Below are 19175 nucleotides of genomic sequence, written 5' to 3' on the forward strand. Positions count from 1 at the left end.
GAAATAAGGCTGCAGAGATCATAAACAGTCAGTCGGTGCGTGACGTCACTCCCTCCACAAGGGGGAGCCAGAGGTCAATGATACATTTCTAAACGTTGTTGCATATAAACAGACAATACCTTAGCTATAAATCTAAGGCACTGAACACAACCCACCAAAAAAAAAATAAAACAAAAGAAAACAAAAACAAAAAAAACCCATAATAAAAAAAAACGATAATAAAAATGCAAAGTAAAATATACATTGTTTTTGTATAAATGAGAATGGAGACAGATTGTTTCGTCCTGTAGGAAACATTCACACCAATCTGTGCTGGTGCGAGAACTGCAGACCGCCGGCCCTCAGCCCCATCTTTTGATCAGTTCTCAGGAGAAATAGTGACGGAGGGGCCCGTCCGAGGAGGCCTCGCGCGATTCGTCGTCCTCGAGGCTCATCTCTCGGTCACGTGATTGTGTGTATGGGGCGGCAGGGGGGCGCACAGCACCTCCGACAGGTCGTCCATGATGCAGATCTCCTTGGGCTCGACCAGGTTGAATTCTCTGATGAAGACGATGAAATGTGCGTACAGTGTGTTCAAGTGTCCCTGCAGCTCCAGAGCCACGGTCTCTTTAAAGTGAGCCCAGTAGATGTGAGCCAACACGTGAAACAGATACCGGCAGACCTTCTTCACCAGAGACTCGAACGAGTTGGGAAAGTCTTTGCCTGAAAGCAAACCGAGATATCAGTTATCATTTAATAATAATAAATACGTTTTGTTTTTAGGTCACATTTATTGTTTGATTGTTAAATAAGTTAAAAAAAAAAAATGTTGAATTATTAGTAAAACAACATGCTATAATTACCCCCAAAAGTTTTATTTAGTTAATAATAAAAGGTATTTATAATGAGCACAGCTATTTTTGCAGGCCTTTTTCAAACAATACAACAAATGTGGAAATTTTAACTAAATTTGGTAATTTATCATTTGTGCTATTTGTTTTCAATTTCATTGCATTGATCGCTTGTAAATTTAAATACATATTCAAAGTATATGGTGTTAACATAACAGGTTTAATAAAACGGGTCAGTCATGTTATTTACTGCTTATAATTAATTTAAATGTTAACTGATATTATTTAAATATCAATAACATGCTAGGATTACAAAAAGGCTGATTTTTTTTTCTACATTTTTTTGTTGTTGTTGTTCAATGCTTTATTTACTATTTACTGCCACTGTTTATTTAGTATAATTGATATATTATTTTTTATATTTAATTTTTTTTAATATTTTTATTATAGTCTTAGTTTAGTCATTTTGTTGAGTTTTTTATGTCTATATAGTATTATTTTTTTTAGTTTATTTAAATGCATTTGAATTTTACTGTACATTTCTGTCATGTGGACATCAACTTGACAGTCACCACTAATAAGCTACTACCAAATATAATGTAAAAACTTAATAGAAGAAAAAATAGAATTTTTTTTTTAATGATTAATATTGTGGAACGCGCTATACAAATAAACGTAATTTATTTTACTATTTAAACTTCAAACAAGAAAGGAAAAGGTTGACAACTAGGTAAAACAAAAATAGTTTAAGTTTTGTTTGATTTAATTTTATTATTTCAGTGAATATATTATTTAACTTCAAGTAATTCGTTTTTATGTTTTGAGTTTTAATTGACAAAATAACCCTAATCTGTATATTAATTAAACCATATTATTTAGTTTTGTTACTTAAAAAAAATGTTTTGCTTTCATTTACAAGAATTAAATTAAATTTAAAATAAATAGGCGCAAGTGATCAAAAATTTATTTTCTAAAATTAATTAATTTTAATAAATTTCCTTCCTAGTTAAAAAAGAAGTTACATACACAAAACTCATTCTCCTCAATGAACACTAGATGGCGCCACTGGTTTAATTTTTACTTCAAACTTACAAATCTCAACTCTTGTATTTCTCTATTATGACTGCTAGAGGGCACTGATCATACACACCGTATTTTGTGGGAAAGATTTCTTCATCTGTCACTAATTTCTGCACAAAAGTCATGACGAGGTCGACATACTGAGGCGCTGTGCACTTCGTCTTCTTCCCCCTCTCGTCATACCAGTAGTATATCCTGTCAAAAAGATGATGAATAGTGAAAATTACTACCTTGAGCACTTCAGGTCAAACTGAACAACTTACAGTTTAAAAATGTTCTAAATACACAGCTCCTATCAGCATTTTAAGGAGGACTGCTCATGGTGACAGTGAGTTTGGGAGGGTAGCGTGGGTTCGAGGGGCTGTAGTCATTACAAATCTCTAGGAATGCAGACTGTACGCATAACTGACCGCAAACCAATGCTGATCACTCAACGGACGAGCAGCTCAAACATCAGCTGAACGTTAACTGAACTGAATCAACTGTTAAATCAACTGAAATAACCGTCATGGTAAACTATAAAGCGCAGTTAGCACATAAACACAGACGCTACATGTCTCTGAATGGACAGGTGAGTAGATGTCGGGCTCAGTGCCAACGAGTGTCTCAATGTTCTCAAATATCTTTACACGACACGGTTGAGTTACGGATTTTAGAGCGGATCCCAAGTCCAAACGGTGGCAGATTAGTTCACAATCACAAAAGCACTGAATCTACCTGCATAAAACTCTTCAACAAAACATGAAATATTAAGATTAAAAGGCCTACTAATCTTAACATTGTCATGCATTTTCAATGAAAAGGTTTTTTTTGTTTGTTTGTTTTTTACAATTTTGGTATTTTTGAAACTTTTTCAGATTTTTTATATATTTTTAGTTAATTTGATTGTTTATTTTTTGTTAGTTTCACAAACATTTAATTTATTTTACAAAAATCTGGTTTAAAATACACTGCAGAAATGTCAAAATGAAAAACATTTAAACGTTTTTTTTTTTTTTTTAAATAAAATGAAAAAAAAAATACACTTGAAAATTTTAAAAATTTTCACAATATGTTCATAAGTGATGTTTACATTATGTTTTTGCCCTTTATTTTTCATTACAAATGTTTAACTTTATTTTTTTCCTCGGCACAAATCATTTCACACAGTGTTTTTTATTAAAACTGTTATCTTACTCGTAAAAATTTACACATCAATAATTGGCCCATGGTGTAAATGATGATATAATGATATCATAATCTGTCAAAAAATTATATATTAACAAAACAAATAATGAATATGTTTTTATTTTTAATTAATTAATTAATTGTTTTTAATGTTTAGAAATGTAAAGTCTATAAGACAAGCACAATTTATGCATAAAAACAATCTGAAAAAGTAAACCTAATATTTATTTTGGGCATTTATTTATTTATTTTGTTTAATTATTATGATAGGACAGATCAGAGCTGACAGGAAGTGAAGTGGGAGAGAGATGGGAGATGGGATCAGGAAAGGTCCTCGAGTTGGGATTCGAACTCGGGACGCCCGTAGCGCAACGGCGCTGTATGACTGCTATCAGCACTGACATAAATGCAAGTCTAATAAAAATCAACCCGTGGGAAATGAAAGTGTTTGTAGTTCAAGAAACACCTACTACTAACACACATAAGCATACTAATAACATACTTCAACATATGAGCACATAAATAACAATAAAATGGACATCAGGCCTATTTGCGCATTGCCGTCCCTCCCTTTCCTTTTCATCATGAATTGATTTCTCTATGGAGAGCGCAGTGACGGTAAATACAGCTGGTGTTTTGATGAGCACGCCCATCCTCGCCCCGTGAGGAATGCCTGAGGTGAGCAGGTAATTGTTGGGGTTTTGTGTGTTGGTAATTCACGTCCTTTAACGTTTGCCATGAATAGTCATGTGTCTGGTTCTACAGGGTCAGTCTTCAGAGATTCACACCCAGGCGTCACTCCGGACCAACAGGGCGAACGAGTCGAGCAGCGATTTTTAAAGTCAACACAGTTGGCTGTGGGAATGTAAAGATGGAGGCATGTTTTTCCTTTTGACTTCTTCAGTTCGTTTCATTTTAAATAGTAAAACCTTTATGATCAACCTTATTAACTTTATTTATTTATTTAGAAAATGTTCAATAAGTTAGTTAAACTATGTGAAGATATACTCAAATACTGAGCGTTCTGGTAATAAAGCTGCTCTCACATCATTTAAAAAAAAAAAAAAAAAAAAAACTTAAAATCATTGGCATCCCTTACTATGCTGTGCTCATTTCCATCATAATCAAAGTAATCAGTTTTGGGAAGCAAATTGTTATAAAACAAATTATTGCAAATTCTTCAAATAAACAGAATAACTGAAATAATAATTGAAATAATAATCATTAACATTGTAAATTAAAATTCTAAATTAAATAAATGCATACATGTATATTTTATATGTATATTTGTATATATCTATTTATATGTAAATACTTTGTATTTTATTTATATTTATTTTTATTTATATATTAATTATATTAATAAAAATGTGTTTAGTAATATATTTATTTGTTTTAAATTTATATTTATTTGTATTTGTTTATATATGTTATGGATGGCCGATATGGGCTTAAAAATATCACACAATATTTCTGGTGTTTATTGCGGTATTTATTGCGATATCAATGACAATAATTCAGGGAATCCTGTTTCTTTAGAAAAAAGTATTTTCTTTCCTATTTTTACCCAAAATAGGGTGTTGTGACTTGTGAGCATTACTGGGTACACAGGTAATGCAATGACTGTTTAATTCATACTGGACGCCGGAGGGCGCTCTTGCGCAGAAACTCCACATATGCATAGCAGAATTAATTGCACTGACGACTAGGGATGGGCGATACCACTTATTTTGTTTTCGATACGATACCGATACTTTTCAATGCCAGTATCATCGATATCGATACCGATACGATACTTCTAAACTGAACTATTAAATTATGAAATTTATGAAATTATTAAATAGTAAAATGGGTAATGATACCCACTTAACTTTATATTTGAAACATTTTTAACATTTAAGATGCCTTAATTATAACTTATTAAGTTTCGTTTACACATGGTTCAAATATGTGTACTGTAGTGGTAACCATGGAAATCTACAAATAGTTCACTTTAGTAAAACCATGGTTCATTTTCAGTGACAGGCTGTTGCACGCATACTATGCTGACAGTGTATGATTTATGTAAACATTACAGAATAGAACATGATCAATATAAACATTAAACAAAAAAAATTATTGTGAAATAACTCAGACATGTATGTTTTATCTGTCCTCTGATTAGCATTGTTCTGGGCTGCCATTTCCAAAAGCATCAGCTTTCTTATGATATTTTTGGGAAACGCAGCCCTGCTTGAATGCACTGTCAAAAGTGAGTAAATGCTCTCCGTGATCGATTGGTTCTGCTTTGTAACATCTGCATTTAGATAAGCAGGAAAATAGTTCTATCCTACACAGTTATTCACTAACAGAGGTTATTTGTCCATTTCAACGCATATTGTACCCAATATATATATACTTCAGGATCGATACGCCCATCCCTACTGACGGCGCTCCATGAAACCCCTTATGGACAACAAAGGTATCCAGTAATCGCTAAATAAAACACACAACGAAGACAGAAATTTTAACTGATGAAATTGTTGAAACATTCGAATACACAAAATATATGGTTTGTGTGTTCTTCAAGCAATATTGGGTGTTTTTTATAAGAAAAGTAAATTTATAATGCAAGGGTATTCGACATAGCCTTTATCACTGTATACAATACTATCATTCTGTAATAAGAAACCACGTCTGCTCACAAAAAAAGAAGTTATTTCAAAACACTCAACTGTTATTAAGTTAATTTGGAGAAAAAACATGTCAATAAATTACATCTTTGTTGGACAACAGGTTCGTAAACAGGCTCATACACATGCAAAACTGTATGGCACACATGCTACTGTAGTACATTGTTTCAAACCGATTTTTTGAGCACTGTACAGCCCTGATCGAACCAGTTCCAGATTGTAGAAATAGCTCCTCATTTAGCCATAAACTATATTATATATTATTTCGGAAATTTAAATGCACTCTTAAAGAGTACTCTTAAAATTATTTGTGCTATCACTGAGCTGGTCGAGACTAAAGCTGTAAGGTAAATGTTGCCTAAAGTAATTGTATAACTGATCTCTTTCATATGTTTGGTCCCCTGAATATCCCAAACAGTCTGTGAGAACATGTAACTATAGGCCTTTAAGGTCATTTAATTGGTTCCACCTCCAAGAAACTTACAAAGTCCCTGATTCTGAGAATAGTTCCCTTGTATTCTCTCGTTCAAAACACATCTGAAAGCCAAAAAAGCTCTGGCTTCAGTAAAATGTGTGTCAGCTTTCATTCCAGTCATGCATTAACCCCAATCAGACCCACAAACCCAGATTCACACAAAGACGGTGTGCTTATCTGGAATCTGGTCTTAAAATGGAAAAACACTGTAAATATGAGAAATATTTGATCCAGAAGCACTTCTCGTAAAAGGAGGGTTCTGGTTCTCACCCTATGACACGTCTGGAGGAAGAAAGCGCTAGAAAGACAGACAAAAGAAAGAAAGAGAAAGGGAAACTTACGTATTGCAGGCCGTCATGGCTTGACATGTGTCCCCAGTGCAAAACTCTGAGATTGTGCTATACTGCAGATTTATGAGATTGAAGAAGGTTGTTGCTGCAAATGACAAAAGAAAAGTTTAAAAAAGTGACACTGGAAAAGTTGAGACAAAGCAAATGTGGTGATTAATAATGTTATTTGCTAAATGTGCATTCACGAAAGCGAAAATGCAAATGCTACTGCAAGATTTGCAACTGCATTTGGATTATGTCACAATTTATGCGTCCACATATGGAAAACGCAAATGAAAATACAATTTGCATTTCCTTTTGAAAATTGCCCTGAATATTCTTCCATAGAAGACAATGGCTCTGTTCCAAAACCAAATAAGCGCCCTATGAAGGCAGCATTTCAAGACATTATAGTAACTCGTGGTGCAAAGTGTCCCTGCTGTTAAAAAAACCAGCCTATGCTGCTTGCCTGGTCTCAGCTGGTCTCCCAGCCTGATCAGTACAAGAAGTGGTCAAAACCCCTCTAAAACCAGCCTACTAAATTATTTGACCAGACTGGAAGACCAATTAAAACCAATCAACCAGCCTAGTTTGAACTGATTTTTTCATCAGGGTTGTTCAAAACATAGCAAATTAATTATAATGGCTTATTAAATACCATTTTTTTCTGAAGCAGGAAATCCCAGAATGCACTAGCTTAAAAAATACACGAACGAGGCAAGAGAAATGTAGATTATAAACTTATTAAATTGATTAAAAACATTTCATTCAATACCAAAAATGATCAAATGAAATAGTTAAAAACATTATTTTCACAATATTTTTGTGTACTATGCTGTTTTTATTTCATTTAATTATATGTAGCTTAGCAACATGCTAACATTAAACATCAAAGCCTTTGTTCACCAGCTGAAATTCAGGGGTTTGTTCAAATCATTAACCCTAAGGATTAGCATTAGCAATTTCAATTAGCATGCTGGATGAACACTAGTTAGCAAACACTTAGTAACCACATTTCTTTGAAACATTTGCTTTTTTACAGGAAATAACATTTGGTTCATTTTTACGGTTTACGTTTTTCCAATTTTATTTAACTATCCTGTCATTAGCTTAGCAACATGCTAACATCAAACGTGGAAGTATTATTTTTGAAGTTTTTAGTCCAGTGTATACAGATGTGTAGGGGTTTGTTTAAATCACTAACCCTAAATATGAGCATTAGTTAGCAAGCAGCACTTTCCCTTTAACAGAACATAACATTTGTTTATAATAAAATTGTTTGCACATTTTAACTGTTTTCACATTTACGATTTAAATGTGACTGTTTTCTAAACTCCTGACTGACAGAAGGGTATTTTTTGAAGACAAAGACTCTAAGCCTCAAAATACAAGGCAAACATTTATAGGGGCTGTAATGTTTGCTTGGGAACTCACTGTTGCTGGCGAGCCATTCGTTGAGGTCGATCTCTTTGGTGGGAAGCGACACCAAATCTTTCAGGTCGAAGTCCACGACCCGCACTTTTGTGTACTCTGGCTCCATGTAGTGCTTCTTCTCTTCAGCGGGTGCTTTCTTTCCATTGGACTTCGTTTTGGATTTCCTGCAAGATAAGATGGACGCTTTAAGAAGAGAAGCATAAAGTGAAGTGTGTTTTTTCATTGCCATTAGCGCCATCACATGCACAAATTGTTTTCCAAACATAGTTTAAATGTAATGACTAAAAATGTCATGTAGTGTAACTATCAAGTGAAATATGTACATGTACAAACCAACAAACAAATAAATAAATGAGGTTTAATTATATTTCAATGTAAACTAATTTATTTCTTAAAACCATAAATAAATCAACTTTTCATTCAGTTTTGGGTGAGTTGCACCACATGACATTTTGAACTGAACTAACCTATAAAATAATAATACTAATTCATTCAAATTTAAAGCAGCATCACAACGGTACGCAGGGGTGCTCTCTATGATGTCATTTCCTATTTTATGATTTTTTTTTCTGCATGTTGGTCACACCAACTGACTTGACTTGGCAGAAAACGTCAGTGAAGCTATTTTAATTAAATTTTCCCCTAACAAATATTAACAAAATATTAAAGTAAAAAAAAAAATAATATTAATAAAATAAATAAGCAGAACAATTGTACCACTTAGACATTTACTTTAAGACCCCTAAAAAAATAAAGAAATAAAATAAAATAAAACATAATAATAATTAAAAAAAAAAAATAATAATAAAAAATTGTAAGAGCTTCCACTGACAAAAACGGTTCCTAGTCTATTTCTAAACTAAGACCCCGTCCACACGGAAGACGCGTTTAGCTGTTTACGCATACATTTTGTATCATATAGGTGTGTCGTCCACATTGATCCGCCATTTTGGGAGAGTGAAATCAATATTTTTTGAAACCAGGTTCCAGAGTCGATAAATTTGAAAATGCCACCCTTGCGTTTTCGTGTGGACAGCGAAACCGTATATTTTCTGAAATGATGACATCATCAGTCCACATCTCGCCCCTAGTCAGACACCACTATATCACGTAACAGAAACAAAAACATGAACAGACACTGAACCATTGTCTTTTTATTAACTAACATTAACACAGATTACTAAATGTATTGTTCCATGTTCGTTTGTACACCGCGCGCAAGGTTTATGCGCATAGTCCAAGTCTTCTTCTCCCTTTTTAATGTATCTCTGTGGCAGAATTACAGCGCCGCATACTGATCTGGCATGAATACTACATCATTTTGTGTCGGTTTTGTGGTTTCATGTGGACGCAGATATTTCTTGAGATGAGGAGGAAAAAAAAAAGATTGGATAAGGAAAGCTCTGGCTTTGTGTGGACGTAGGCTAAATCGAAGTCTCTGCTTTGCTTCTTTGGAGTAACCCACATTTCTCGTCTGTTTCAAACTCGGGTGTCAAAACAGACTTGTACTTCCAGTGCTAGTTTTAACATGTAAATGTCAGAATCACATTGCTGTGGCAGATCCTGCAGCTGCCTGGGACGAAGGTTACAGGGGCATTAAACAGCTAATAACAAGAGTACAGGCAAAGACAGGTTATAAAGAATTTACATCCTTTCCTTGCACTCACTTCAACTCCTGTAGGGTTTATTATGTTTATGTGAACAAATAAGGCACTTTTATGAAGAACTTCTCTTTACTGCTCATTTATTTGAACTCTTTTCTTTCTTTTAGCTTCAAAACAGTGCTGTTTCTCATCACACAAACAAACTCCCTAAATTTATAGCTCATCCACCAACATGATTTTCTGTTAAAGCGTCTCTGAACTGTAAACAGCTCATTCCCAACCTCAAGTTTCTGACCACCTTCACCAGTTCCACTTTTCACAGAAACCAGGAAGGGGACTTATCTCAGACACCAAAGTCCATAAACATTGTTTTCAAATTGAAGCCAAGACAAAGGAGCGGTTTGTGGGATTGTCGGAATTCTGGATTGCTTCCGAGCGGGAAAGATCTTATCATCCATATCAAGGTCTTAAATTGACTTGTGTCAAAGGTCTAAAAGGGTTAATAATGGAACACGGTCTGATCAAACATTGGAGCGTGGGAAGTCTAGTAAACTTCAACTTTATTTGGACGTCATTCCTTTTAACTACTTAGGATTAGTGTTCCGTGTAAAACAGGAAAGAGACAGAGATAAATCACCACGGGAATTCACACTCTGAGGCAAGTTACTGCTTGGCTAATGTGGTCAAAGATAATAAAAAAAATGTTAAATATGAAGGAAACAAAGACAAAGAACAAAAAAGAGGATATTTCTTGATCCTCTTTCAACAATGACACAGTCCATAAACAATAAGCCTCGTCATTATTAAAATGGGAACAATAGGAGGTATGAAACATTGCTCGTCTTGCACCTGCGTTTTGGACATAAAAGATACCTGAATGATTAGAACAGCACATGATGGATGATAAAATGACATCCAACGAACATACAAAATGGACCCAAACTATATCTAGAAACCAGAATAATAAAGGCCTGGGTGGGATCTTTCGACTTGCCGCAATAAGCAAGCAACCAGAGCCATTTCACCATTTTACTTTTTGAGGAATTAGTGGCTAATACGTACAAATTTGTAATTTCATTTGTATGTTTTCATATGATCTGCTTATATGTCCCACTGGTTAGGTTAAGAAGCTGACCCTCATGCATGTTTTTTGTTTCCTTATAAATCACATTGCATGCTTACTTTTCTAAAAATCTCACATTTCTGTAAGAATCACATTGTATACATTCGTAAGAAAACAGCATCTTGTAAAATAGTTACGTTTCCTCTAAATCTTTTTGGCCTTTTATTATGACAGAACAGTATTGTTGACAGGAAGTGAAGTGGGAGAGCAAGCGAGGTATGGGATCGGGAAAGTTCCTCGAGGCGGGATACAAACTCGGGATGCCTGAAGCGCAACGGCACAATATGACACATGATCTCTAAATTATGGTTGAGCAGAACATGAAATATTTCACTCATTAAATTATTTGTCAAACCTGATCTAGGATAGGCTTCCTTTTCCACATCCAAAATAAATACGAATTTCTGTCATGAAACTCTAGATGGTGTAGGTTTTAACTCAATTTGATATAATCACATCATTATTCACATAGCACAGCTGATTGGCTTATTTTCACATCAGCAGCTAATGAGCTCGCTGCTCAACATTTAAATACTTGGCTAGTGCTTGCTGTAGAAGTTGCAGCTCACTTCAGAAACCCTCCACCTTCCCCAGCTCCACCTGTATACATCTGCTATGGGATGATTCATGTATGCTACATATGGGAGTGATTTAATATATGTTCTATGTCCAGCAGCAGTATCTCTTACATGCTCACAGCAGCATGTCTGTAGATGTATTGGCAGTAGCAAGTCTTGGTACTTGTCCTGCCACAGCAGCAGTGAAGCAGATCTGTTCTGCCAAGACCAAACAAATCAACATTGCCATGTACATTATCATGCTAAACTCTCCAAAAGTTATCATGATATAAATGTATTAACAAAGAACTTGCACAACTGATCCAGGATCAGTATAAAGGATCGAAATTAAAGGATCAACCATTATAAAGTGAAAGAGATGCCAGCAAGCAAGCAGGCAGCTGTCAGGTCCAGCTGGTAGGAATCTGAACTTGAGGCTTGAGCCAGCTGGAAGATCTGAACATCTCCCAGATCCTTTGATGGATCCATGCAGCTGAGCTGTAACACTCTGCTTCCCGCAAAACCCATCCCTCTAATGACTAATAAAGGATATATTTTAATGTCTAAGAATTGAAAGACGATACAGTTTTTTTAAAAGTTACATACACTCTCTAAAGTTTTGGGAGTGACATCTAAATAAATGTAGGAGTGTCTTCCCTAAATTCCAATCTACAAAATAAAGGATTCACTTTTGAACACCCAATGTTGACAGTCAACATTTCATCTCACAGCTTTTTTTGTATCGAAGCACATATCTCAAAAGTGGAGTGACACCAGATTAAGCTCAAATGTGAACACTACCAAGGTGGAGCCAAGAACGGTAATCTGTATAGCTATGTTGAGAAACGTGATTTTAATGTTTGGTACACAAACACAGATGGGTTTCTAGAGCTGACTGGATGATACAGGTCTTTGGTCAAAACCGTGGCTTGGTTTGAGAGTCTGGAAACTGCAATGCCTTTTATGGCAAAGATATCTGCGGGAAACTGCTATGAGTGGGCATGATGTGTGTGTGTGTGTGTGTGTGTGTGTGTAACAGGAGGGCTGCTGGCAGCTAGAAAGTTTTCTTTCTCCTAAAATAAAATAGCTAATGGCTTGAGAATTTGCCCTCCACCACATAATTCAAAAAAATGGTGCTTCCTGGAAAATTACGAAACCCCGTGAAGGCTAAAATAAAACAATGTGCGTTCAGCTTTTTGGACGCACAAACTGTTTCTTCATGTAAAAACCAACTATATTGGGGTACTGACATAACATCGAGTTCTGGATCCTCAAATGCACTCCCATGTTTTGCTTTCCATTGTTTTTTGGTTTTATCAGAATCAAGCAGGAGAATCCTGGACTTCATTTCTTCTTGTGACTAAATTTATAACATTAATACTATGTGTGTTTATCTTAAAGCATGTGAAACGTTCACTGGTTTTCTTCAAAGGTTTGATGTGGATAAAGATCTTAAGCATAAAGATAAAGGAACTTAAGCAATTAAACAATTTAATACACTGCCAGGTAAACACCTTGTCAAAAGTAATTATTAAACGTAGTATGCTGTTTAGAATCTCAAAGATGAACTATGTATGAGGTCTGACATTAAGCAACACACTGTGCACATTGTTATCCAGCATCTGCAAGCAACTAAAACATCTAAACATCCCTAAATCACTTTGACTCAAACAGAACAGGGCTGGAAACTTCAAAGCTGCCATATGGATACCAAAACTACAATCTGGAAATCAATAAACAGCAGTAAAACAATCCAGCACCTAGGGACTCTTTTGCTCTTTAGGGCGACAGTACGTTATTCTTAAAAAAAAAAGAAAAAAAAAGGAAAAGCACCAAAACGGTGCAATGTTTCAACCAAAATTGCCATAGAGTTCATTCTCATCACATAATGACAAGTGATATTGAAAACCCATAAATAGCCATGACTGAATGTCACCCCCCCCCCCCCAAAAAAAAAGAAAATTTTTAAGGAAACCAATGTTTCTATTGGTCAAGATCAAAATTTGGAGTGAAAAAGCGCCATCAATAAAGTTGGTTTACTGGTAGTGATTAATTGAAATATTGGCTAGCGTGATTAAATGGTCAAAAGTTTGAGATTATAGACATTGGTTATTAACTTATAATTAATAAGTGACTTAAAGTTGTGTAAAATAAGTGTTAATTACATTTCAGCAATTTTGTGTACATCTGTTATTACGTAAACATTGCTATTATTTTGGCCATCAACCATCCTGCTCTCTAGATATTAATATACACACCACAATTTATTTATTGTACAGTCAAGATGACGATAAAATAAAAACTGGATCTTTTATAATGGAGCATTTATAACAGTTTCACACAAACATGGTGACCTTCAGCACTGATGCTAAAGTACTTGCTGGTCTTTGGCTGAGTGCGTCTAGCCAAGTTTGGACTTCCCAGTTCTCATGGGTATCAGGAGTGTGTGAAGAGGCATTGAGATGACAGTTTCGTGTTAAACACAGAAACAGCGCCATGGGGACGGTACAACGAGAGGTCATCGGCATCACAACAAAGAGCTGGCTGAAGAGAGAGGTCTTTGTAAACCACCCCTTACAAACAGAAACTTTCCAAATGAATTTTACAGTTTTAGCCCTTTCTATCTCGTTCACAGTAATGCAGTTATATGCAAAAATATTGAGTGCAACAATTTTTTTTTGACACCATAAGACTAAAAAGAAAAGGCTTAAAACTATGGCATGCAATACTTGATCACATTTACAGTATCACTGCTTCTTGTTTGAAGTCTCTTGAATTAATTAAGAGCCTTCTTGAATTAATTGCATTCTATTTCTTTATGCATTTTTTCTTTCTATTGTATTCCAAAGTAAATCATTGTAACATTCATCTTAGAAATGCATTTATTATTATTATTATTATTTTTGCAGAATATCTATCTATCTATCTATCTATCTATCTATCTATCTATCTTTCTATCTATCTTTCTTTCTTTCCCGGGTGTAATAACCACTGCAAGTGCTCTAAGTTTTCAAACAATTTAAATGAGCGGTGAGTCATCACAAGTGTTTACTGTTTGCTTATGAATATGCATGAGACACGTTAATACTCAACCAATCTGCTAACTGAATGTATTATTACTCCTATGAACAGCTCACGTGAATAATCAATTACAAAAACAAATATACTTATTTATAATTATAATTTTAATAACATATTATTATATCACCCTCTATATGTATAAAGTATAATTAGTACTGAAATGATAAGAAACTGAGTTAAAAATTACATTCTCCTCCTGAATGCACTGGATATCTGCTCTCAAAATGTGTATAAATTATGCACACATCAGTAGCCTATTTATTAACGTATTATTGTTACTTTGTTTGTTATGTAGCCACTATTTAGGTTTATGCATCTGTTATACACATGCAAATCTTCTTTATTTGTAAAAACAACAACGCCACGTTACCTTAAAACTTTGCCAACAGCCTGAAGAACCATCTTGCAACTTAATCCACTTCTGGGAGTTTTCTGTGAGTGCATATCCGAAGTGCTAACAACGAAGATGGACTGAGAGTCCAAGCAGTTTTGAACTGACCGGTCTTTCCCTTTCCCTCCCGTGGATGTTTTCAAAGACTAGGTAGTATAGAATATAAAGTTCTTGCTCCAAAGTTCTCATTCTACCAAACGGCCAGCCACTCAGAGCAGTTGACGGGCGGGGCATAATATGTTAACACCAGAAGACAGCCAATCATACACACTCAAGGGCGGGGCATGCATGTGGTTGACATGCAGTTTAAAGTTCTGCCTTCCCTCTGTTATCTCTCGGCCAGATTGTGTTTTATATTCCGGCCAATGTGGTGTGACCAGCTTCCGGATGAAGTTACTTTACTAACAGTTACGTTTAAGAGGAAACATTTACCATAATTACAAGACATTTCTGAGGTAACATGACAATGCACAACCTGTTTTTTTCTTCTTCTTCGTTTTGGTGGTTTAGAAAAACCTTGATAAAAGTGACAATATCTTAAAATACATCATTCAAAACAGCACATTAAACCCTGGAGTCTTCTTATCTAATCTTTATTTATGATGATTTCAAATTTAAAGCCAAACATACAAAGGGCTCAGCTGAATTGTGCCTGAAGCCAAACTACAAGTAAATTCCTGGGTAAATAAGAGATAAAACACAGAAAGATCTGGGTCACTATGAAGTAATAAAGATATTTATATATCTTAGTTGTTGCAAAATCTTCATGTAACTGGCATCATGTTTGTCTTTCAATGAAAATATTTGATCAAGAAGCCAGTGAATCATAAAACCACAAAGTCCTTGAAAAAACAGAGTTAGCCTGTCGTACTCGGACGACAGACAATAAGTAAAATTACGCCATTTACAAAGTTTCCCAAGGTAAAAATAGAATATTATCTCATCAATCTTCACATATTATGCATGTGACTTTTTTGGAAAAATCCGTGGGGGGGATGGACTTGCGTAGTGAAATGGTATCTGTCAGCTGAGGCCCAAAAAAAAAACCCCTCTGTCTGATCCCACACACACTTCATGAGATGTTTACTCACCACCTGATTCACTACAACTAAAACAACATACCAGCCGCATCTGCCGTGTCTGATAACACAATTAAGTCACTGATTTACAGAGTGTGCTTCCTGTTAAGACTTTACTTTCAGTCTTAAGCATTAAGTCATGTTCTTATGTGTCCAACTACCAATTATAAAACAAAACACGTGCTGTAGGACCAGACATCATGTTTAAGACCGTGACATCAGGCTAATGTGAGTAACAGCTATTATGAAAGTCATTTAACTCATTCATTAAGAGAAGGCCAGGTTAATAAAATAAAATAGTAAGTTCAGTAAAATAAATAATTAAAATTTCATTTGAATTTACAGTTTGTCCCAGTGTCCAAAACAATTGCTTGATCGTATGATTGGTCACATGTCTTGCTCGACTCGTTCGGTAAGAAAGTTAACGAACATTCCTCTTAGACAAAGCAAACAGAAAAAAAAAAATCCTCTCAGACAGAGTGCATTAGGCCCGGAGCTAAAGCATCCAACAGATGAGTAATCCAGCCCTGCTGAAATGCCGAGGGCGACATGAGATGAACAAGATAAGAATCTACCCACAATCCAGTCGCAATGGGAGAAAAGACGTTAAACTCTGCGAGAACCTTCCACTGCGATTACTAATATCATTTCAAGTAGCTGATGTGTAGAGAAGTTGATCCTTCATTAATCAGTGTTGATGATCTGGAGCATTTAAAAAAAAGAATCATTCCAAGCATTCGTGAGAATCATGAGATACACCTGAAATCATTCCCACAAGCAATGCTTTCCAAACATGGTCTATTTTTGTTCTGGTAAAAAGAACTACAAAAAAAATCTGAATCTTAAAATAATTTCAAAAGAGTTTATTTTTTATTATCTTGTGGTATGAACTGACCATTTAGCAAAGTGCATTAAATAATTTATTGCAACACTATGAGTTGTCTATCTACTCATCCCCCCTGCTGTCCTGAAGAGATTTTGGATGATGGCCATTATTAACATGGTCCTGCATCCTATCACGCATTCCTGCCGCGGAGCGACTGCATGAACCAACATGTTCTGCTCTCAGCTAAGAAAACACATGGCGGGGAGCAGTGAAAGCAAGAAAGAGATGGATGCATGAGGAAGAAAACATTTGAGGAAACACATCAGATCTGTTTTTTTTTTTTACAGCAGTCGTGTTATAAATCTCACTTGAGAGATTCTGGTTCATTTTTGGCTGATATATACGCAAATTCCAGAAATGTGTGAAATCAGATTTTGAAACTGATTGTGCAAGTGTAACTTCATTATACCTATTTACAACCGAAAATTATATATAGCTAAAACTTTACAGGTACAATAAAAACAGAAATTAGTCCTGCAAATGTAAAGTAAAAAGGCCAGAGAGGGGCAGAACAAGAAAGAGAAAATGAAGTGAGGATGAAGCAAGAAGTTGGAAGCGTGTTGTAGCATGTTCAGTAGGCTTCACCACACACGCAGCATTCCAGCGGTTGGAGGTTCAGTTTGGAAATCTTGATACGGGAAAAACAAATCTACAAACAAACCCTGAAGTATCAACAGATTAATCAAAATCTTAAAATAGCTCATAGTTGCAGTTCTAACTTGCTTCAAAAGCAACTGTGCAGCAACAGTCCAATAAAACCCCTTTAATCAATACAGAGTAATATGGAAGCCCGTTTCTGCCACTGAATAAAAAACAAAGCAATTTGCGACTTTTTATCTCACAGTTCTGTCTGAACTGAGAGATTAAAATGTACAATTGCATGTTAAAAAAATCTGTATTGCATGATATAAACTCACAATTCTGAGAAATAAAGTCAAAATTGTGAAATATAAACTCGCAATTATAAGAAAGTGTCTTTTTTTTAGACTTGGACTTTGTGACTCGCAATTGCAAGAAAATAGTAATAACTGTGAGTTAATATCATGACATGCAATTCTGAGAAAAAGTTGTGAACTCACAATTGCAAGAATAAAATCAGAATTGCAAGTTTTTTTCAATAGATGAGTGATACTTTAAAAAAATTAACAAATGCACAAAAGAAGTCATCTAATCAGTTCATTTAAACATCATTTACATTCATCAGTGTTTGTATATTAGCACCAAATCAGCCTTTGGTTAATGTGCTATTGCTCACTAGATGGCAGATGATACTAAATAACATCTTCTGCATCATCTAATGCTTATTTGATTTAATATTTAGTTCATTAGTTAACTAGCTATTTAGTAACACTGTTAAAATTTTAGCAAATCTCAAAATGGATATCCATTTTTTTTCATATTGTGTGATTTAATGTTGTGATGCCAAAATTCTCTTCATCACGTCGCATCAAAAACAACTGGTTTGAGTTCTAAAGTTTTATTTTTTGTGTATTTTTTTTAGACAAAATAATATAGAATTTTAATATTGGCCATTTATCAGTCATTGGTCATAAAACATTTATCTCATATCAGCAAGAATTTTAAAAACAGTTCATCACTAGCAATACTGGTCATTAAAAACAGGCTTAATCATGTGCTTTGTCAGAGATTTAAATAAACACAGTCATTATGATTTCAAGTGGATTAGGATTATAGTCTTAAAAATGGGATACATACATAGCAGATGTTAATCCATAGCAATATCAATTGAGACTAGGAAATAAAGCAGTAGAAACAACTGGCTTCATTCAGCTTGTGAAAGAGCCACTGAATGCTGGTAATTATGGAGGCAGAGCCTTTGATCCCTGGATTCAGAGGTAGGAAAAGCTAATCAAGGTCTTTGTTCGAAGGACAAACAGATGAAAGATGATGAGACAAGCTTTATCAGTGTAGGCAACCATTTATGTAAAGTAATGAGGTATACATGAATAGTCACAAACGCGCACAGACGCACACTGATAATTCATCCGAAATGGATGGCATGAGTTCCAGCAAGGATTTTAAAAGATCAAGATCAAAAATAGCTGTGGGCTAGAAAACAAAAAGAGTAAAAATAAAAAAAAGAAAGACAAAAAGACCATGTGATGCAAAATAGCACTGGTTTAGACCACAAGCTCCATCTTAAAAAAGCACAAAAAGATACAAAGAGTGAATGTGAGTCTTGTTTTTACTATGAGTTCACTGCCTCCTACTGTAGAAATACAGAAGTACATCAACCAAAGTTTATGGTTAGCATGGTCCATTTAGCTCCTGCTGGTAAACACTGTAACTACACCATCTGACTACAAAAAGCATTTTTCTCCATTGGCAGCCATTCAAAACTCACTATATACAGACCATCGTGAAAGGTTCCTTTACTTTCTTACAGCCACATATATCACGCCTCTTCATTAATTGTCAAAACTGGGCATTCTTGCATCATTCTTGC

The 19175-nt window shown here is 34.9% G+C and overlaps 1 protein-coding gene across 6 annotated transcripts in view; it reads right to left on the reverse strand.

The window, feature by feature from the left end:
* Positions 1-202: 202 nt before the first annotated feature.
* Positions 203-19175, reverse strand: part of LOC109053354 (MOB kinase activator 2-like) — a 44981-nt gene continuing 26008 nt past the window's right edge. For 5 of the 6 annotated variants that reach the window (XM_042752644.1, XM_042752643.1, XM_042752640.1 and 2 more), the window contains 4 exons: positions 7988-8151; positions 6566-6659; positions 1981-2105; positions 203-702 (listed from right to left, as the gene is read on the reverse strand). In XM_042752644.1, the coding sequence (XP_042608578.1) occupies positions 431-702; positions 1981-2105; positions 6566-6659; positions 7988-8151 (655 nt within the window). In that variant the 3' untranslated portion in view covers positions 203-430. Of the gene's footprint in view, positions 703-1980; positions 2106-6565; positions 6660-7987; positions 8152-14722; positions 14914-19175 lie in introns of those variants that run through there. The other variant, XM_042752639.1, reaches the window with a different exon arrangement.

The sequence above is a fragment of the Cyprinus carpio genome, chromosome B25 (genome assembly GCF_018340385.1).
Source record: "Cyprinus carpio isolate SPL01 chromosome B25, ASM1834038v1, whole genome shotgun sequence".
NCBI classification, from domain to species: domain Eukaryota; kingdom Metazoa; phylum Chordata; class Actinopteri; order Cypriniformes; family Cyprinidae; genus Cyprinus; species Cyprinus carpio.